The sequence below is a fragment of the Oryctolagus cuniculus genome, chromosome 9, assembly GCF_051225735.1.
Source record: "Oryctolagus cuniculus isolate XC-2025 breed Fujian yellow rabbit chromosome 9, ASM5122573v1, whole genome shotgun sequence".
Lineage (NCBI taxonomy): Eukaryota > Metazoa > Chordata > Mammalia > Lagomorpha > Leporidae > Oryctolagus > Oryctolagus cuniculus.
Window position 1 is genome coordinate 81,924,685 of NC_142875.1, and position 19,504 is coordinate 81,944,188.

General features: G+C 42.7%; 1 protein-coding gene and 1 long non-coding RNA gene across 7 annotated transcripts in view; one reads left to right on the forward strand and one right to left on the reverse strand.

Annotated features, from left to right (window-relative positions):
- The window catches only part of FRY (FRY microtubule binding protein), a 499,640-nt gene that overhangs the window by 29,737 nt on the left and 450,399 nt on the right, over window positions 1-19,504 (reverse strand). For all 6 annotated transcript variants that reach the window (XM_008273531.5, XM_089304252.1, XM_002720581.6 and 3 more), the window contains 6 exons: window positions 17,992-18,066; window positions 13,262-13,432; window positions 6,738-6,938; window positions 5,874-6,035; window positions 3,026-3,192; window positions 1,450-1,639 (listed from right to left, as the gene is read on the reverse strand). In XM_008273531.5, coding sequence (XP_008271753.4) covers window positions 1,450-1,639; window positions 3,026-3,192; window positions 5,874-6,035; window positions 6,738-6,938; window positions 13,262-13,432; window positions 17,992-18,066 — 966 coding nt within the window. The remainder of the gene's footprint in view (window positions 1-1,449; window positions 1,640-3,025; window positions 3,193-5,873; window positions 6,036-6,737; window positions 6,939-13,261; window positions 13,433-17,991; window positions 18,067-19,504) is intronic.
- LOC138843831 (uncharacterized) lies at window positions 13,091-14,231 on the forward strand. Its single transcript, XR_011378853.2, has 2 exons — window positions 13,091-13,496; window positions 13,594-14,231. It is a non-coding gene; the product is annotated as an uncharacterized LOC138843831 (long non-coding RNA).

A 19,504-nucleotide genomic window follows, 5' to 3' on the forward strand; every position in this document is an offset into this window, starting at 1 on the left:
TCACTATTATAATTTTCTTATTTTTCTCTTAAATTGTATAGTAACTGTGTTTCCAGGTTAACAAATCTTCACCTATAGCCTCGCCTCCACGGCTGAGTACTCTTTGCAACAATTCCATTTTCATGGTTAATGTGTCTGCTTCAAACTCAACATGCATGTCTGGTTAATGCCAGTGATATTGGAAGACCTTAAGTGTTTCTTCATCCTGTGACATGTTTTTCTCTCCTTTTGCTGCCTCTAAACCCTACCAATCAGTTGATAAATTTGGAAAGCAAATGTAGAGAGCGAGCTAAGCTAATTAGAAGAACTAATGGGAATTTTTACAGCCAACAGACAGGCAGGAGTAAAATTCAGCTTTCGATCACCAACCATGTCGAGTTCCCTCTGTATCTTTAGTTCAGTAGTCATGGTTAATGGGCAACAGGTAAAATCTTAAGGTGTCCACAGGAGACTCCAACAAGTTGGGGGTACAAATTGCCAATGGTTCCTGGCTGAAGGGTTGGAACGGGAGTTGAAGTACAGCTGCACTCTGCTGGCCAAGTTTGGTACTGCACCCCTTTACAGGTGGGAGTCATGAAATCTGCACAATGACACTATATGCTGACTGTAGGGCTGTGGTTCACAGAAGAAAACAAAAGAATGACTTTTCATGTGTTTAAATGCAACTGAAGGGAGAAAAGTGTTCATAGATGTGGCTGCCACATTAATTAATTGCCTTGGTTGTGGGGGGAAGTGAACAAAAGACAAGGTAAGAAACATACAAGTTATGAAGAAAAAAAAGAGAAAAGAGGTGACTAAGAGGAAAGATGAGATGGAGACTAGGTCGGACAGAGACGCCCCTTCATGGTCCAGGTACAGGGCTGTCTAGGGTCGATGGTGCCAATGTAGGTCAGAATGGTAGAAGTGAAAGGTACTTCATGGCACCCTGAAGCATTTAAGGTCAGCATCTTCACAATTCCGGGGGCTGGTATTGTGGCATAGCAGGTAAAGCCATCACCAACATCCCATGTGGGTGCCGGTTCACGTTCTGGTTACTCCACTTTTGATCCAGCTCTCTGCTAATGTGCCTGGGAAAGCAGCAGCAGATGGCCCAGGTGCTTGGGCCCTTGCGCCCACGTGGGAGACCTGGAAGTAGCACTTGGCTCCTGGCTTCAGCCTGGCCCAGTCCTGGCTATTATGGCCTTATAGGGAGTGAACCAGAAGATAGAATACCCCTCTCTTGCTGACTTCCAAACAAATAAAAATCTAAAACAAAAAAAATAAATATTCACAATCCCACTCCGACAAAGTTGAGATGAAGGCTGAACCGAAGAAATGTAAAGTCAGAGGAAATCGAGGAGGGTCTGAAGGAGAAAACAGTCCAATCCCAGAGTAAAACAGAAATCACTTCTTAAATGGGAAGCTACTTGTTCTCTAAAAGACTAGGTCCTCAGAGCGTGAGTGCTGTACCTTAAACAAAGAGGAGAACACATGAAATGTGTACACGGCACAAGAGCCGTCCGAGTCGCACATGAGCTGGTTGATGTGGCTGCGCCAGGCCTCCTCGGCATCGTCACAGGCTGTGGGCTGAAAGGCAGCAAGGATGGCTGAGAAGAAGGGTGAAGGAGGGGGAGACACTCCCCGGTCACCTTCTCCGAAGCTGGAAAAAAGGAAAAAGGCCGTGTAAGGGACAGATGTCCTCCTCCTCCCCTACCAGGTCACACACATCCCAACCTTGAGGGCTGGCGTAACTGGGAGTCCCCATTTGGCCCTGAATTCCCTTGGAGCTTGCTTTGGGGACTTGACTGTGTGTGTGTAATTTTAGGAGAATTTTCACCTTTAGATTTTCTGCAATTTCTCCATTTCTCATTTCCTTTCTACAGATTCAGTACAGCTTCTGGCCTGCAGCAAGAGTGTGCTTCTCACTTTCCGAGTTGCTGTGTCCCAGACAAAGTAAACATCCATTCCTAGGCTTTGGCACTTTCACTTCTCCCCAATTTTCAATATGAAAATTGTTATAAAAATTAGAATCTTCTGGTTTCTCCCTTATGGAGTATTTCTGAATGTATGTGCATCAGTGGGCCAAAAACAGGATGAGAGGAAGGAAGAAATAGATGATGAGCACAGAAAGAAGAGTCATATTCCTCTCGAGGTGTTACCCTCGTCCTTCCCCTTCATGGACAGATTCGGCCACCACGGCGGAGGCCTCTGTCGGGTCACGTTAGCAGCTTTCATTCCACGTTCAGAAGAGTGACCTGATCTTAGTTTTCTTCTCCCACACTCCATCTGCAGTATGGTCATTAGCGACTTATTCTAGATGCTGCGCCCGTGTTATTGTTTTCTTAAAGCCCCTTCCTCTCCATATTTTTTTCTATTTAGACATCTCACTAGTGTCAGAAGTCAGCTGCCAGGAAAAGGAGGTCTTTAGTGTATCAAGAGCCTCTTATTTTGGTCTTTAAGCTCATTTCCAAGGCTTGCCAAATCTTATCCTCAAAACATATGAGGTCTGGGTGCCAGCGTTGTGGCACAGCTGGTTAAGCCACTACCTGCAATGCCAGCAACAAATATGAGTGCCAGTTCGAGGCTTGGCTGCTTCACTTCTGATCCAGCTCCCTGCTAATGCACTTGGGAAAGCAGCAGAAGATGGCCCAAGTGTTGAGCCCCTGGATAGAGTCCAAGGTCCTTGGTTTCCACCTGGCTCAGGCCCAGCCATTGCGGCTTTTTGGGGATTAAACCCAGTGGATGGAAGATTCTCTAAGTCGGCCTTCCAAACAAACATAAACATTTACAAGACCTGTACCATGTCCCCAGCCCTCTCTTTGGCTTTTCATGTTGCTTTATGGCCTTAGGAATTATGACCTGAGCATCCTTTCCTGGTTGCACATAAGACCCTCCACTGGGGTTGGGTGAAGCTAACTCAGTTGAGAGCTTACAAGTTCTATGTCACTTTAGACTGCTTCATTAGGAAGTCCCAGCAATGCAAGTGTGATGCTAAACTTCAGTTTGTCTGATGGAACTCCAGTATTTCCACCAAGCACTTCATTACCTTGCAAGAGTAAACTGGTCCAGGGCTCGGTTGCCTTTTTCCTCTGCCTCGGTCATGTCTAGGCTGAAGCTGTCGCTGCATTCAAAAGCTGCTGGCAGTTCGTTGATGGAACTGGAAAGATCATCCTCATGCACGGTGGTGTCCTCCTCCTCCTGGACCGCCTCAGCCTGCAGAAGACAGAGCAGAAGCCCCCATATCTAAAAATATCCATGGGAAAATCCATTCAACTAAGGAAGGAACCAAAATGCTGAGAGTGACAGAAATGGAGATTGTTTTCTAGTAACAGTACAGGCAGTTGTAGAAACGGACTCAGGAATTCTCTGAAACACATACTGTTCATTCTTTATCTTCCGTTCAGTCTCTTCCTCAGTAGTCCCCAAGGGGCTGCCAGATGAGCATGTCTGACCTATGCTTACAGGATGCAAATGCTAACCGTGGATAAGACCATAACATCTCCCCAGGTCCAACCTCCGCATTTTATAGCTGAGCAAATGAAGTTCTGTATGGGAAAGGGACTTGCCTAAAACCAGGGTGTAATCAGAGTTAGAGCCAGGATGAGAAACACCATCTCTGTGTCAGAACCCCTTCCACTGTACCACCGCAGCCTGCTGCAACAAGCCTATTCAGAATACTGCCCCATTCAGAATCCCTTTGCCAAGGGAAACCAGAATTTGGAATCCTCAGTGCCTGCCACAGTGGATACCCAAGCAACATCTGTAGTGTACACAAGTGGTCCAGAGTCCTTCACTGTGCCTGCTGGTTGACAGGTTTTTCCACAGCGAAAGTCTTCTAAGACCCGCTTCCAGCCATACATATGCATGTATGGACCTACGTGCTTTGCTCCTTAGAACAGGGGTGAGCGTCTGCGCTCATCTTGCTTTGACATGCAGAATGAGCAGTGAAATACAAGAGCCCCAGGGCAGGCAGAACTGAGATCAGGGAGAGACAGGAAAGAGATTTAGCAAGTCCAGTGGAAAAAGAGGCTGGGCTTGAACTCGGGCCAGGGGGAAATCAGCTGGAGAACTGACTGTTCTCTATGAGAGGAAGGAAGGCAACTGGATCACACACCAGGAGAAGAGAGGAAGAAAAAGATGCAAACATGTCTCAGTGAGTCACTTTCTTGAAAACAAACTAAGGAAAATTAGAAATGTATATGAACTAAAGCTTTATCATGAGCCAACAGCTAGCTACCCACTTAGTTTACAGTATCTTGAATATAGGATTAGAGGGCAAATGAACAAGAATGCTACATTTATATACTAGGAAAACATTTATATACTAGGAAAACAAGGTGTCTCGTGTCTTTGAAGGGATTGCTTGTAAATACTGAGTTTCAGAGGTCTATCCAGACCTGCTTTGTTCCGCAAAGCAAAACTACAGCATTGGCAGTGAGGCTGACCCCTGGGGAGTGGTCCAGGTTATCAGTGCTCGAAAACATTATCTCAGAGGAGAGCTGCGTTCTTAGCTATTTTCTCTAACATCACAAAATATATCAAATGTCGCAGATACCCAGCTCTTGTGAAAAACAGGATAGCTCTTCAGAAATGAAGAAATGAAATTCACTTCTTCCTTGATGTAGGTGTCTACCACATAGATTGTGTTTTCAAAGAGAAATCTTTATAATTTAGCATTCACAATTGAAAAATGGAGAAAATTACTAAACCAACTGAGAAAAACCAAAAGCTAAAAACTTCATGTATTTTTCCCTCATGAAATTTAATTTCTTAATCTAAGGCTCTGGCATTTTAAACTAGAGAAATTTCTTTCTTTCCTTCCTTCTTTCTTTCTCTCTCTCTCTCTTCTTTCTTTCTCTCTCTCTCTCTCTCTTTCTCTCTTTCTCTCTTTCTCTCTTTCTTTCTTTCTTGTTGTTGATACAGAAGGAGTCTGCTAACTCCAAGAATGCTGATAATAGACCCTTTGCAATATGGCAATCTTAGTCTTATTCAAGTTTTAACTATTTTAGGTCATTGCAATTTGTTGGTTGACTTTAGTTTGAAGAGAGTTTCTCTAGACCTCAGACCTGTTTTCTGTCCACTGTGAAACAACACAGAATGGTCAGTCTTATATTTTCCCATTAGATTTGTCAAGGAATACACTTCCATAAAAGTTTTTTTCTATTTTCTCTTTTAAGCTTATACAATCATAATCAGACTCAGGATAAAGAAACTTTTGCTCTGTGATAATAGTAATAGATTATTTTGGTATTATTTTTTTTTGGTATTTCTAACATAAGGAAATAAAATTCTACACTGATGGGCATATATATAGCCATAGCATGTGAGTGGATAGTTTTACGGACAGGGTCTTGCTTGGAAATCCTGATAAAGTTTTAAAATGAAATAGACACTACTAGTTTATTTTTTCTTTTAAAATTCTATCAGGAAATTATATCCACTTTACTTTTCTCCTTGGAGCCTGCTAAGAGCATTATACTATGACTGACATCAGAAATTCCAATAGTATGTCAAAGGCGAGTGTTGAATCAATGCACAAATTGTACAGTTGGTTCCTACACAGGGAAAAATTTTCCCCAGTGCATGCACACACCCACACCTCACTTAGCAGTTCTCCAGTCACAGTGATCTCACACACCAATCAGCAGTTTTCAAGCAAAAGGTTTCCTTTAAAAGAGACCTGAAATCAGGACTGTCAGAGTTTAAAGTAACTTCAGAACGTAGGCTCAGGGGCACAGAATTCACCCATTTTAAAACACCCAGAACAAAAAGTTAGCGAACAGTCCTTCCACTTTTCATCCTTCCCTAATATTTCTCAGAAAAGAAGTTTTTTTTTTTTTTTTTTTTTTTTTAAGAAAAGGAGACTACAATCATAATTGCCAAAATCTCTTCACCTTTGAGCCCTCAGAAATCTGCAGATTGTTCATATCAGGCAAAGATGCGTCAAAGCTGGCCATTCTGGTGTTAAAGGAACGAGGGTCAGCGGGGGTCGAGTCACAGGCGGTGCTGAGCAGCTCCATGGGGTTGGTCTCCTCAGAGGGCGAGAGGGTCATGATCTATTTGAAAAGCAAAGGAAATAACACGTAGAACCAAGTTCCCATTCTTCAACAGCTCTAATTATTCTTTGTCTACGAGTGCAAGCCATTGTTCCCTAGCTGTGGGTGGATAGGGATTAATTTTCTAACTCCCATGCTTCCCCGTTATTGGACCTTAAACATAGCAGCTGGCTCTCTGGCTTATGGCACAGCCCCGGAAACCCCAATCCCTGTACTTTTAGACAATCGCATCAAAATATCTGTCCTCTTAAACCTTTAGATAGCTGAGAGATTTCTGAAAAACATTCCAGCATCATAAAAGTTACTTTGGAAAAATCTAGGCCTTCACAAATTTGACGTCTGCCGTGTAAGAGGGCACTGCAAAAACTTAGTGAAAAATGGAATTCCAGGATAAAGTCTGTTTTGGTGTCAGACAGTTTAAAATTCACGCACAGAGGCATCCTCAAAAAGTACACAGGAGATGCACATGACTTAAAACTCATCTTGTAATTCCTTTTCTTTCCATGCACTTGGTGAAGTCCTCTGGACCCCAGTGCTTGCATCCAGTTGCAAGCCAGGCAGAATCAGGCTCCACCTGAGAGTTCAGATGTTGAGCCCAGCAGCTGTGGAAAGTTTCTGTAGGGGCAAGTGGACACGGCCCTCCCGCGCTCTTCACGAAAAACAAGTCTCCCATTTCCGACCAGGAGACAAATTCCTACTTACGAGGTCTGAGTGCTCCAGGATCTGGCTGGCCGTGAGGTCCTCCTCCTCGGATGACTCATCGGAATCCTCGTGGTTCATTTTATTCAGGCTAGGGGTACTTCCTGAGAGTTGGCGCTCTTCCAGAATCTGCATATCACACTTGTCCAGGCTGTCCAGAGAACGCCTGCGCACTCCCCAGTTGAAATTGTCCATGCTCTCCCCCTGAAATCACACCATCAGCCCGGGTTTTACACCGCCATCCTCCTGCACGCACACTGCCCGTCACACGCGCACTAAGTCACAGCCTTGAGACAAATAATACAGGCATTAGCAACTCTCTAGTGCTTATCTGCGTTGGTACCAAACCATTTGTTTACCTGATGTGAAAAGTAATGAAAGCATACTATTTTCATATGTGTCATAAAGTCTTAGGAAGAAGTGACTGCACCCCTTTTTTTTTTTTTTTTGGCATGGGAGGTAGTGTGTTCCTTGAAAAGCTGATTTTAGTAAACCCTAAAAGTGATGTGTTTCCTTAAATCTGTAAGAAACAACACATCAACAGGAAAACAACTTCAGAAGAGGTGTGCCCTCCCATCCCGCCAGCCCCTTTTTAGTACTGTTTTTGGAAGGAGAAACGAGTAGGAGCTATGCTGTAGCACATTCCAGAATCCTCTGGGCATTAAGTAGAAGAGCATTAGGTGGGCATTCCAGCTTGTTCTGCCACAGCAGTTGTCACGGATAAAATGCAGAGTTAAAGACGATCAGAGCAGCTGGACAAGGCTGGACGGATCATGCACTACAGAGGCCTGAGCAGTAATGGCTGAACTGTGCTTTAGGCTCATCTTTCGATCACTGTCCCAACTTGATAAATACTCCATTTCTTGGATCTGAAACAACTAATGTGGAACCAAAGATTCTTGCTGATATGCTGAGAACTGATTTACTGAGAACCGGTCTTGGTAGCTATGTAAGTGTCGAAGAAAGCTTCTAGTTGTATTTCAGACTTGCTCTACAAACCATGAGGTGTCAAATATGTTTTTTTGACTAACATAAATTTTTTTTCTAGAAATGAATTTGAGTTTTATTTTTTTTCTCTCTGTTAAGGCTGGAATAAAGGAAAAGAAATATTGCTCAGCCCATTTTAACCCAAATAGGTAGTCTGAATAAAACCTAGCATAGAATCCTTTCATTTATTTGTAATCTGGAACATTGCCTAAGGGTTTATTGACACGAAGTAACTATCTTTGAGAGATCAGTGAACAGCGTAATAATACGAGAAGTAGAAATTAGCGTTAAATTTAATTTTCCTCTAGCTTTAGTGTCTTATCATTTCTGGCTCCTAATGAGACAAGTTTGCTATTCTCACAGATCTCTCATATAATAAATGGTTCCCTTTTCCAAAGTCTGTTGTGGCTATTTATGGTAGAAGATGAGAAGTTGGAATCCTAAGCACATACTGGATAAGATACGGAACTTGTTATCATTACTCAGCTCCATTTATGATATTTCTGATTGCTCTTAGGGCCATTTGAGTACCAAAAAAAAAAAAAAAAAGCAGCCTCAGAATAGCTGAATCTGCTGTTTTATCTGTCTCTTTTAGCTGCAGTTTCAGCACTGCTAATGTGAAAATACAAAATACTCCAAGAATCGCAAGCTTTTTGAATATCAAAATGATACCACAATTGATTTAATGTGAGAAGTCACATTCAAAATGCAGGTGCGCTAAAAAGATTGTATAAAATTACCTTCAAGTTATATGTATGGTACGTATGAAACATAAATGAATATCTGTTTAGACTTGGGTCCCATCCCTAAGATATGTCATTATGTATATGCAAATATTCCAAAATGCAAGATACTTCTGGTCCCAAGCATTTTGGACAAAGGAGAGACTCAGCCTGTGTGTGTTTTAAAAAATGTGTCTGCTGTGACAAATCACCACCAAATAATTAAAGACTAATTCTGGAACTTGGATTTTAAAATAGCTATTGGAGTGAAAAAGTTAACAAAATGAAAAACAATGATAGAGGAGGCAAGAGGTCTGGAAGGAAAGGAAAATGCAATATGTAAAGATGTAAAGAAAGGGGAAAGATAAAAATGAGCCCCATGCAGAGGAGAAACTGAAGGGCAGGAAAAATACTGGGAGAGAGGAACATTTAGGAAACATATTCCCTTGTAGCAAATGAATAGATTTTATGGATGAAGATCTTGTCACAATTCTAGGGGTCTCCTACATTGAACCTGGCACAGAACCACAAGTTTGCTGAACAATATAAATATCTAGGGAGGAAGAACACTGCGTCAGTCATTGGTGTCTGCTACTGTTGATTTGGTGGCAGCCTTGGTGAAAGCCTATGGCAAATAGGGAGGAGACTAGGGAGGCAGAGAAGGCTGATCTTGGGAGAATACAGTCTGGCAAGACCATCTTGCTAAAGGATGCAACAGCTCTGCTAGAGGCAAAGGTGTTGAAATGGTTTCCTTAGTGGTGGCTGAGGGGCTGACACCAGTGTTGTAGTTCAGCCTCAGTTGAAAACCATGATGATCAGATGTCACCCAGCTGTGCTCAGCATGGCCAAAGAATTTCCCTAATAGGGGAGTCACCATCCATCCTGCCCCTCCCCCAAGTATCAGGTTTATGTGTTATGTTACATCCAAAATTAAAAGTCAAAACAGTGTTTTTGATGATACCAGACTTTTTTTGCCTGAGAAAATGTCGAGAGTCACTACCTACTCCAAATGGACAATGTATGTGTCAGTTATCAAACTTAAAGGAGCCACTGAGGATTTATAAGGAGATGGGAAAATATCAAACAATGTAGAAATGTTTACGGGTAGAACATTCTGCAAATGTTGGAAATGATATTCTTTGAAATACATTTTCCATATTGGAACCCTGCCAAATAAGAACTGTTGTTGAAGGAACTTGGGTGCACTATGATCAAATATGTTCCCCCAAATGTAGCTATTTATAGTATGTCTGATAGGACACAGAGTAATCAAGGCAAGTTTGCCCAGTATGATCCTAGTTTACAGCAGTTGCCTATTGTTAGCAACCCCTTACACTTGCAAAAGGTTTGAATGAAAATTTATATAGTCACAGAAATAACTTCTAATTCCTGGAAAACAAAAAGATTCAACTGGAAGGGTAAATGTTATATTGTTCAATGTAGATCATTGATTTCACTTCTAATAAAATATTAACAAAACACATCCAATTGTTATAAGCAGAAATTATAAGGTTTCTATGGATCAGACCTAAAAATTCACTTTCTCTCAAGACATAATCATGCAACTCTTAGACCCAGGCATAGAAATGTTTTTAGAAAAATCTGGTATATTTTGGAAAGATAGTTCCATACTACAGCTGCCATGAAAAATAGCTCTTATATCACACACACCTAAATTGAATATACACGCAAATAAGCATACATATGCTGGAAGGGAGGAAAAAGCAATTATGTTGTTATAAATCTGCTATGCTGCAAAACATTGACCAACATATCCAAATGAAAGACAGCATCGTCTTACCTGAAGTTCCTGGGTAGCAGATTGAATGGACAGAAAAACAAATAAAAGGTCTATTTAAAATGGTTATATTAAAGAAAATCAAGCGCATTTGTCTCAACAGTGCTAACAATATATACTTCCACAGGTGCAACTTTAAGAAGGTACCAAAGAGAGAAATCAGTATTCCCCACTTCTTAGTGATGGTGATGTAGCTGGGGCAACAAATCCTAAGTACAATTTCTGAAATAGCTTTGTCCTTCAGTGACAACTTTGGTTTCCTCAACACTTCTCTCAGGGTGCCTAATTATTGGTGAGAAAATTGTTAAATGTCATGGGAAAATGAATAAGAGTCATCAACTGGGAAAAAAAAAAAAAGGTGGCATCACCTGATCCCGCTCACAAAGCTGAAAGTGCTGCTGATCATGATCTGTTCACTGCAGAGTACAATTAATAGCTAAGATGCGGCACCTTTTTAAAGGATTCTCATAAGTCAGGGGCAAATCCTTATAGATATTATTCAGCAAATATCTGGGGCTATTTAATAAAAAGGAATAGAATAAAACAACTTGTCTTTCTCTTTTGACAACTGTATTTTGATCTGGAAGACAAACTTTGTCAAGTGAGGAGTTACTACAATTATTCACCAACAACAATACAAGGGATCCTGACAGGCTGCTAGAAGTGGAACATATGTTCTGGGGTTGAAGCCTCACGCCACCTCTCCAGGTAGGTATTATTATACTCTGAATAGATGAGGAAGCAGGAACCAAGGAGAACTGAGTATGTGCTTGTGGTCTTACAGTTAGGTCACTGGCAGAGTTGAAATTGCAGTGTGGACCTGCTCGACATCAAAGACCAAGCCTTGTCCTTCTACTGCTCTGCAAGCATGTTAGAATACCTTGTTAGAAATTGATCTAGAAGTAGCAAAAAACTCCTTAATGTTTTACTCGAATAAAATGTCTACTCTCAAACTCTTCTGTTTCTAACAGTATCTTATTCATGACAGATAAAATAATCACTGATTTTTTAGTTGTTGGCTAACACAACAGGGAGAAGACTAGAAGGAAGGTATAAAATCCATTAAGTGTTGCCCTTGAAAGACATCTGGTGTAATATTTATTTGTAAGTGACAGGCACCTCAGTTATTTTCTTCATTTTGATAGAAATTAAACTTGCTAGGGGTAGGTATTCTGTCTAGTAGTTGAGACGCCTCTTGGGATGCTTCCATCCCATTATCAGAGTGCCTGGGTTGAGTCCTGGCTTTGCTCATTTCCAGCTTCCCTCTATTGGGCACCCTGGAGACAGCAGGGGATGATGGCTCAGGTAGTTGGGTCCTTGCCATACATATTGGGGACTGAATAGCTACAGGCTCCAGGCCTCAGCCTGGTTCAGCCTTTCCATTGTGGGCATTTTTGGGGTAAGTCAGTGGACTGGAGCTTTCTGTCTCTGCTTCTCAAAATTATACAAAAATAAATTTGTAGGTTGTCCTGAAATTGCATCTGATTCCTCCACTTCACATCATTCCTGCCACACACAGCACTTTTCTCTGGCTAAGACTGAAAAATGATGCCTCTTGGGATTCATCCATTTTGCCCCCTCATTTAACTTCCAGAGTGAAGAAGGTGCCCAAGCTGGAATTCTAGCCTCAGAACAAACACAAGTCAGTTGCTAGATCAGGAAGCTAATCTTGACATTAGCTGAACTCTGATCTCTGCTCAGAGACATTTAAAAAGAATTCACAAAAGCTACATTTTGGGTTAGATTTTTGAAAGCAATCCTGACAGTGTTCAGTGAGATGCTTTCTCTGTAACTCATTATGGTCAACAGAAGACTCTGTACTACTTTCTATTGGCTTTCAAACAATTCTAGGTGACAGTTACACAAGCAATTCATTTAATGGTGCCTTGAGTCAGTAGTTTATACCCTTTAAGCGTTGAGTCTGCTAAATGCCTTTCTTAGGGGAGAGAATCAATGAAGAAAGCATTGTTCATTCTGAAGCCAGCATGCCAGGGAGGACAAACCCAGATAGCTCATGGCCTCAACCAGACCTAAGTGGGTTGGTGAGCAACCACATCCTTTTAGGGAAGCTACAAGGCGCCCACCTGCCACAGGACATGGCACACTTGGAATCCGGGCCCCCACTTCGATTGTAAGATGAGCAGAAAGGCTGCCAGGAAATACAGTGCACTTAGTTCAATGTGAGGCAGGCTCTGTACTAGGCATCTTTACAAAAGCCACTCTCACTTCAGTGGAATGAGTTTTCATTGCAGGAGGCAGGACTGCCTCTCAGCTGGCACGTCCCTTGACTATCAGATGAAGGGGACCGAAAGGGAGATGTTCCACCTTCCAACCCCTGTTATCAAACGTGATTCAGAGCAGAAAGCATCTATTACCATGATTACCTTTCAACATAAATGAACCTGCATTTGCCTGTTGAGACTTGAATTCAGCCGCTCCAGGTGTCTGGAACACTAGCCACAGATCTAAAGCAGAGCCAAGAGCTCTCTCCCGTGTGTTACATTCTGTTTCAAGTTCTATGATTTTATCAAACACCACACACAAATGTTGAGGCCCTCAGGCTCTGGGCTGGTGTTCCAGCTGACTGGCCCTAAAGCTATTAAATTAGAGCAGCTTCACAATTTCACATGGTAAGATGCTTAGCGTATGTCACCCAGGTACCAGTGAACAGGCTCAGAACTGAAATGTTCTTGTAATTTTTTTTTAAGTTCACCTTTTGATTTTGACTACACACACACACACACACACACACAGTCTCTGTATGGTCATTAAAACTCGGGTCTTTGCCATTTAGAAATAACTTGGCAGCTTGTGCCATGGGCTCAGACAGGAAGGGTGTGGTGACTGTTGCCACAGTGAAGTGGCTGTACTTGGAATAAGTTGATTCCAAATAAAGTTTACAGCTTTCCAATTAAAGAAGGCCTTGTTGCAAAACCTCCCTCTTCAGCAAGTCAGAGAGACGCTGCTTTGTTAGAGAGGGCAAAGGCTGAGGGCTGATTTTGATAGAGAACGCACTGTACCTCTCCATCTTCCAGCTCCACATCTAGGAAATCGAAGTCCCTGAAGACGCGGAACTGCTGCTCGCTGTTCGTGTCATCCATGTTCTCCTGCTCCCGGGCGCCGTCCTCGGAGGGCACCAGGCTCGTCTGGTGCTCCAGCAGATCCAGATCCCCACACGAGGAAAAAATCACCTGCAAACCGAGAGTCCACTCCTGAGAACCGGCTTTCGTTCGGCTGTTTGTGCTATGAAAAACGGTAATTGGCCCTTCTTCCTAGCACTGTATTTCCAGTACACACCTAATTCCTTAAGTGGGTATTTTTAGAATGTTCTTTTATTATTTATGTTGGACAGGTGCCTTCAGATTAAACTCACTGCAGTCTCGCAAGTTCCCGCTCAGGAAAATGTTTGAGAATCAAACTGCTGCTGTTTAACGGATGAAGAGTAGATCCTACGTGTGTGTGTGTGTGTGTGTGTGTGTGTGTGTATAACAACTATGTGTTCACAAACCAGAGCAGTCGACATTTTCCACTGTTTCTGAACTGATTGAGGTTAGAATTGTACACATTCACACATATGCCAAATACTTGTTAATAATAGTTTAAGAACTCTGATATCAAGAGGGGTTATTACAGAATGAATTGTGGAGCAAAGGGTTTAACCTTTTAGAGATAAACCAGGAACTGGTAAAGTGTAAGAAACAGAAGTTAAAAAGTATTGCCTGGCTCATTTGAATTCCAGAAGTGTGGCTAAGAAAACACGTCCCATAATTTATACTTCCACTGCTGTCTTGTTGATTTAAACAAAACACTGCTTTCCATTAAAATTTTTAGTATGTTATTTTAAAATTAACTTCTATGTTTAGGTTCTTTTCTCTGAGCCATTTAATAGAACTTTGTAGAAATAACAAACTGCAAAGGAACCAAAATGTTTTGCCATACAGCCTCTGATGAACATACATTTCATATTAAATAAAACTCAGAACTTTAAAATGTTTGTGGCAAATGTAATTAAAAGAGAATTTGTTTTGCTGCAAAAATTTTTGAAACCAATGCATAGTTTTTCATTATATGCATTTCTATGAACTTTTTGAACTACCTTCATAATGTTTAGTCCTCTTTGATAAGTAGGTACATCATTTGTCTGCAGGTAAGTATGTATAACAGACATCCCTCAAAAGTAAAAAGAAGGCTAGGCATTGCAGCGTAGCAGGAAAAGACACTACTTGGGACATGTATATCCCATTTTGGAGTGCTGGTTTGAGTCCTGGCTACTCAGCTTTGGATCCAGCTTCCTGCTAATGTACCTGGGAAGGTAGTAGATGATGGCCCAAATACTTGGGTCCTTGCTATCCATGTGGGAGACCCAGATGGAGTTCCTGGATCCTGGCTTCAGCCTGGCCCAGTCCTGGCTATTGTGGGCACTTGGGGAGTGAACCAGCAGCAGGTGGAAGATCGCTTTCTCTTTGTCTGTCTCTCTCTGTTTCAAATAAGTAAGTATATAAATCCAAATAAATCCATTTTTTTAAAAAAAAGTGAATGGGTTTCAAATGTCCTTTTTATAACTAGTGTTTATGAATATGACATATGATAGACATTATAGTATCATCCAAGGGTACATGACACACAGTTTTGCACAGAGAACGCAAATGTGTCAGTGAGATGAAGAGCCAGTTGACTAGTTAGTGAGCGATGGCACACAAGACCTCTGATTTCAGGTCTGGCATGGCGCAGTGGGTTAAGATTCTGCTTACAATACCAGTTTGAGTCCCAGCTGCTCCACTTCCCATCCAGAAATGTGGGAAAGTGGCAGAAGATGGCCCTAGTACACACATAGGAGACCTGGATAAAGTTCCTGGATCCTGTCCCGCAGTCCCAGCTCTTGCAACCATTTGGGAGGAATAAACCAGCAGACAGAAGATCTTTCTCTGTCTCTCCCTCTCTGTCATACTTCCTTTCAAATAAATAATAAATCTTAAAAACAAAAACAAAAAATTTTGGGGTGGCACGTGGCATAGCATGCTAAGCCTCCATTTGTGGCACCGGCATCCCATATGGGCACTGGTTCTAGTCCCAGCTGCTCCTCTTCCGATCCAGCTCTCTGCTGTGGCCTGGGAAAGCGGTGGAAGATGCTTGCGCCCCCTGCACCCACGTCAGAGACCCAGAAGAAGCTCCTGGCTTCAGATTGGCGCAGCTCTGGCTGTTGCAGCCATTTGGGTGGATGGAAGACCTCTCTCTCTCTCTCTCTCTCTGAGACTCTACCTATCAAATAAACAAATAAAATCTTAAAAAAAAAAGGTTTCCTCAGGTAAAGGACCCCTCTCATAGTGCTGCTTTTATTTGTAACATACTCCAGGTAGATATTCCTGGCTGGAAAGGCCCCAGGACAGAGCAGGCAGTAGGAACCTGAAGAGGAAAGTACCAATCCGAAGGACGGTAAGAAACAGCTCCCCTTGGCTGTGTGTGCTGCCCTGCAGAAGCGAAGCACTCTTGGTTCTCTCTGTTGTGACCGGGGAGGCTCAGTCTGCCCCACTACTGTTCCCTCTGCCTGAAATAAAGCCTCAAGGACAGCAACACATCCACTGATCAATAACACGAAATGGGAAACTGAACTAGAGGCCACACTCAGGTGATGGCTGACTGGGTACATTCCCAGAGGATAAGAAATACCATTTTGCATTTTTGTAAGTATTTATGAGCTTCTTGAACTATGCTATGGAAACAGTTCAGAATTTTTAAAATAGCTCTACAGAGAAACTTGTTTGTTCATTCTTACTTTATCTGGGGAATTAGTTTGCTATTTGTTTTTTTAATGTTTGTCTAGTCATCTGTATTATTTGAAAGGCAGAGTAACAGACAGAGATCTTCCATCTGCTGGTTCATTCCTCAAATGCCTGCAACAGCCAGGGTCTAGGAACTCCATCCAGGTCTCCCTCATGGGTGGCAAGGACTTAGTACTTGAGCCATCATCTGCTGCTTCCCAGGGGCATTAGCAGGAAGCTGGATCAGAAGCAGAGATAAAGGCAAGACTCCATCCCAGGCACTCGGGTTTGTACACGGGTCTCCTGTGTGGTGGCTTAACTTGCTGGGCCATGCTGTGTGGGGAGCAACCCGGACTGGACTGAGTTACTGGAATTAAGACTTATTCTATGCATCTGCTCTCCCACAATATGGCGCTGGGAGAGGAGAAAACAGCTTCTACGCAGCTGCCTCTTGCCAACTTGAGTGCTGACCTCCAGGAGCTGATCCTGCTCCTGATTGGAGGAGAGCAGCGTACTCGGCGTGTGGGCAGCCGAGTTGGGATTGGCAGAGGAGGACTATAAAGGAGGAGAGAGACAACATGCACCAGGAACATCTAAGGGGAACATCTAAGGGAACACCTGTGCAGCCCCCGAGAGAGCCGGCTGGCGGTGTGCCGCTCCCCCGCGGAAGTGGGGAATGTGGCAGGGGGAACCGCCCCTCCACGGAGGTGGAGGGACGGTAGCCAACCCGGGAAGAACCAGCAGCAAACCCGGGGAGGGCCGAGCAGACAAAAGAACAGCGCAGGGTCCTGTGTCGTTCCTCCACGAAGATGGAGAGCGACATAATGGTGCCGTGACTCGGATATGAAGCCTAGGCAGGGTTTAGTGTCGTTCCTCCACGAAGAGGGGGAGCGACAATGCTGCACACATCCCAGTGTGCTATTTCTGGTTTGTAAATGGTATACTGTAATATAGATGAAGTAAAAGTACTTGGTGAGGTACAGGTGTTTGGTGCAGTAGTTGGGACACCCACATCCCAAATCGGAGTCCCCAGGTTCAATTCCTGGCTCCACTTCTGATTCTAGCTGCCTGCTTATGTGTACCCTGGGAGACAGCAGATGATAGCTCAAATACTTGGGTCCTTGTCACCCATGTGAAAGACTCAGACTGGGTTCCCAGTTCCTGGCTTCAGCCTGGCTTGGTTGTGGCTGTTGCAGACATTTGTGGAAGAGAACTGGCCAACAGGAGACCTGTGTCTGTCTCTCTGCTCTTCAGATAAAATGAAAATAAACCAAAAAAGAAGCACTTAGTAAAATGACTCCCTGACATTTTTATGGTTTTTGCTATAGTATACTCAGATACAAATCAGTTTTTCTGAAAACTTTAGAAACTACTTATAATTCTTCAGCTGCTTGTTCAATCTAAGATCTAGTAGCATTTTTTACTATAATATCAGTAGACATGTATATGTGAAAAACCATTATATCATTATTTTCATCTTTAAAATATTGTCACTGTAAAATAATGACATCACAGTAAGAAATGTGTGCTGAGTAAAATTACATCCAAAAGGAACTCATATTTATGAGGATAGTCCAGAAAGTTTGTGAGAAGAGTAGTAAGTTCATTTTGCTATAGAAATTTTTTGAAGTCCACATAGTTTTAAATAATGTGAGCTTTTTGAAGACTGCTTCTGTGTTATACGAGGTGGTGTTACAGATATCAATGTATGTTTTGTAAGGAGATCTGGGCATATTTATTTTTAAAAACCTAGGAAATCAACACAATGAAATAATTGTGTATCCTCAACATGGAACTAGCATCCAACTAAATCTTTCATTGTTTCTGAACTCAGTGAGATAAAAAAAGCAGGATATGGGCAGAAAACAAAACAGGAATTTTCTATAGATGTTGGCCATCATACTTGTCAATCATAGTTGAGTCTTTCAAACTCTGACCAAAGGCAAAAGAGATACGAGACCAAAATAACTGACACACCCAACAGAACTTACGGATGGATTCTTGCTTAATCCCACTTCTTGGCCACACAGAGAAAGGACATGCACCAACTTCTCTTTAGTCCTCTTCTGGAAAAGAAACAGAAAAGCAAGTTTTCGCTTTCAGGTCCTAGAACAAATCTGTAGTGCAGCCCCAGCCACACAGGGCCTTCAATGTGCTGCAATACACAAAGCCATAGTAGGGAAAAAGAATGTAAACTATCTCATTAACCATTGTCAAACAGCGAGAACCCATTGAAATATTTTAGATCTATGAGGTTAAGTAAAATTTGTCACTAAAATGCGTTATGAGGGTGAGCTTTTGGTGCAGCCCATATCTGTGGCCCTTATCTGGGTGCCCATCGTCCACCTCTGATCTGGCTTCCTGCTGATGCACACGCTGGGAGGCAGCCTCTGATGCTCAGGTGCTGCCATCCCCGTGGGAGGCCCAGGCCAAGTTCTGGGCTCCTGGCTTCAGACTGAGCCAGCCCTGACTGTTGAAGACATTTCGGGGAGTGACCCAGTAGGTGGAAGATCTATGTGTTTTTATCTGTCTATCTTTCCACCTTTCAAGTAAAATGAAAATAAATTTAAATGTTGAAATGTAAAAAATGGCCGGCGCCGCGGCTCACTAGGCTAATCCTCCGCCTAGCGGCGCCGGCACACCGGGTTCTAGTCCCGGTTGGGGAGCCGGATTCTGTCCCGGTTGCCCCTCTTCCAGGCCAGCCCTCTGCTGTGGCCAGGGAGTGCAGTGGAGGATGGCCCAGGTGCTTGGGCCCTGCACCCCATGGGAGACCAGGAAAAGCACCTGGCTCCTGGCTCCTGCCATCGGATCAGCGCGGTGCGCCGGCCGCAGCGCGCCGGCCGCGGCGGCCATTGGAGGGTGAACCAACGGCAAAGGAAGACCTTTCTCTCTGTCTCTCTCTCTTACTGTCCACTCTGCCTGTCAAAAAAAAAAAAAAAAAAAAAAAAGAAATGTAAAAAATGAATTTTGTCTGTTTGCTTTTACTTTTTAAATAGGTGATTATTAGAACATTTAAAATGAGGCCTACATTATGTTCCCACTGGACAATGCTGGTCTAAGTTATCCCAACGGAATGTGTGTATGGTGCAAATGAATCCCTGGGTTCTTCAGCATATACATATTTATCTGTCCAGAGTGGTAATATATATATACATCTGTATGTTGCAACCTTTAATATTAGCAAGGAAGGTTTTCCTTACACTTAAATTAACTCTCTTATGTTGTCAAACAAGTCTAGTTCTCTCAAATCAGAACTTTAAAAAATTCAATTACTTGTAAGCCAAGTTAAATACTTTTCCATTTATTTCTCCTAAAGTTACACAGATTCTACTCCCTCTTTCTACCTAAGCCTTATTTTTCAACCCCTTAAGCACAGGGATTCTTCCTCAAACCATTAGATTTTCCAGTGCAGATAAACTAGGGGTCAGAATGATTGGTGAGTTGAGAATGGAAAGAAATAGTAACCAGAGCCTAAAAAATGTTAATGTTCTTCAGGACTGCTCT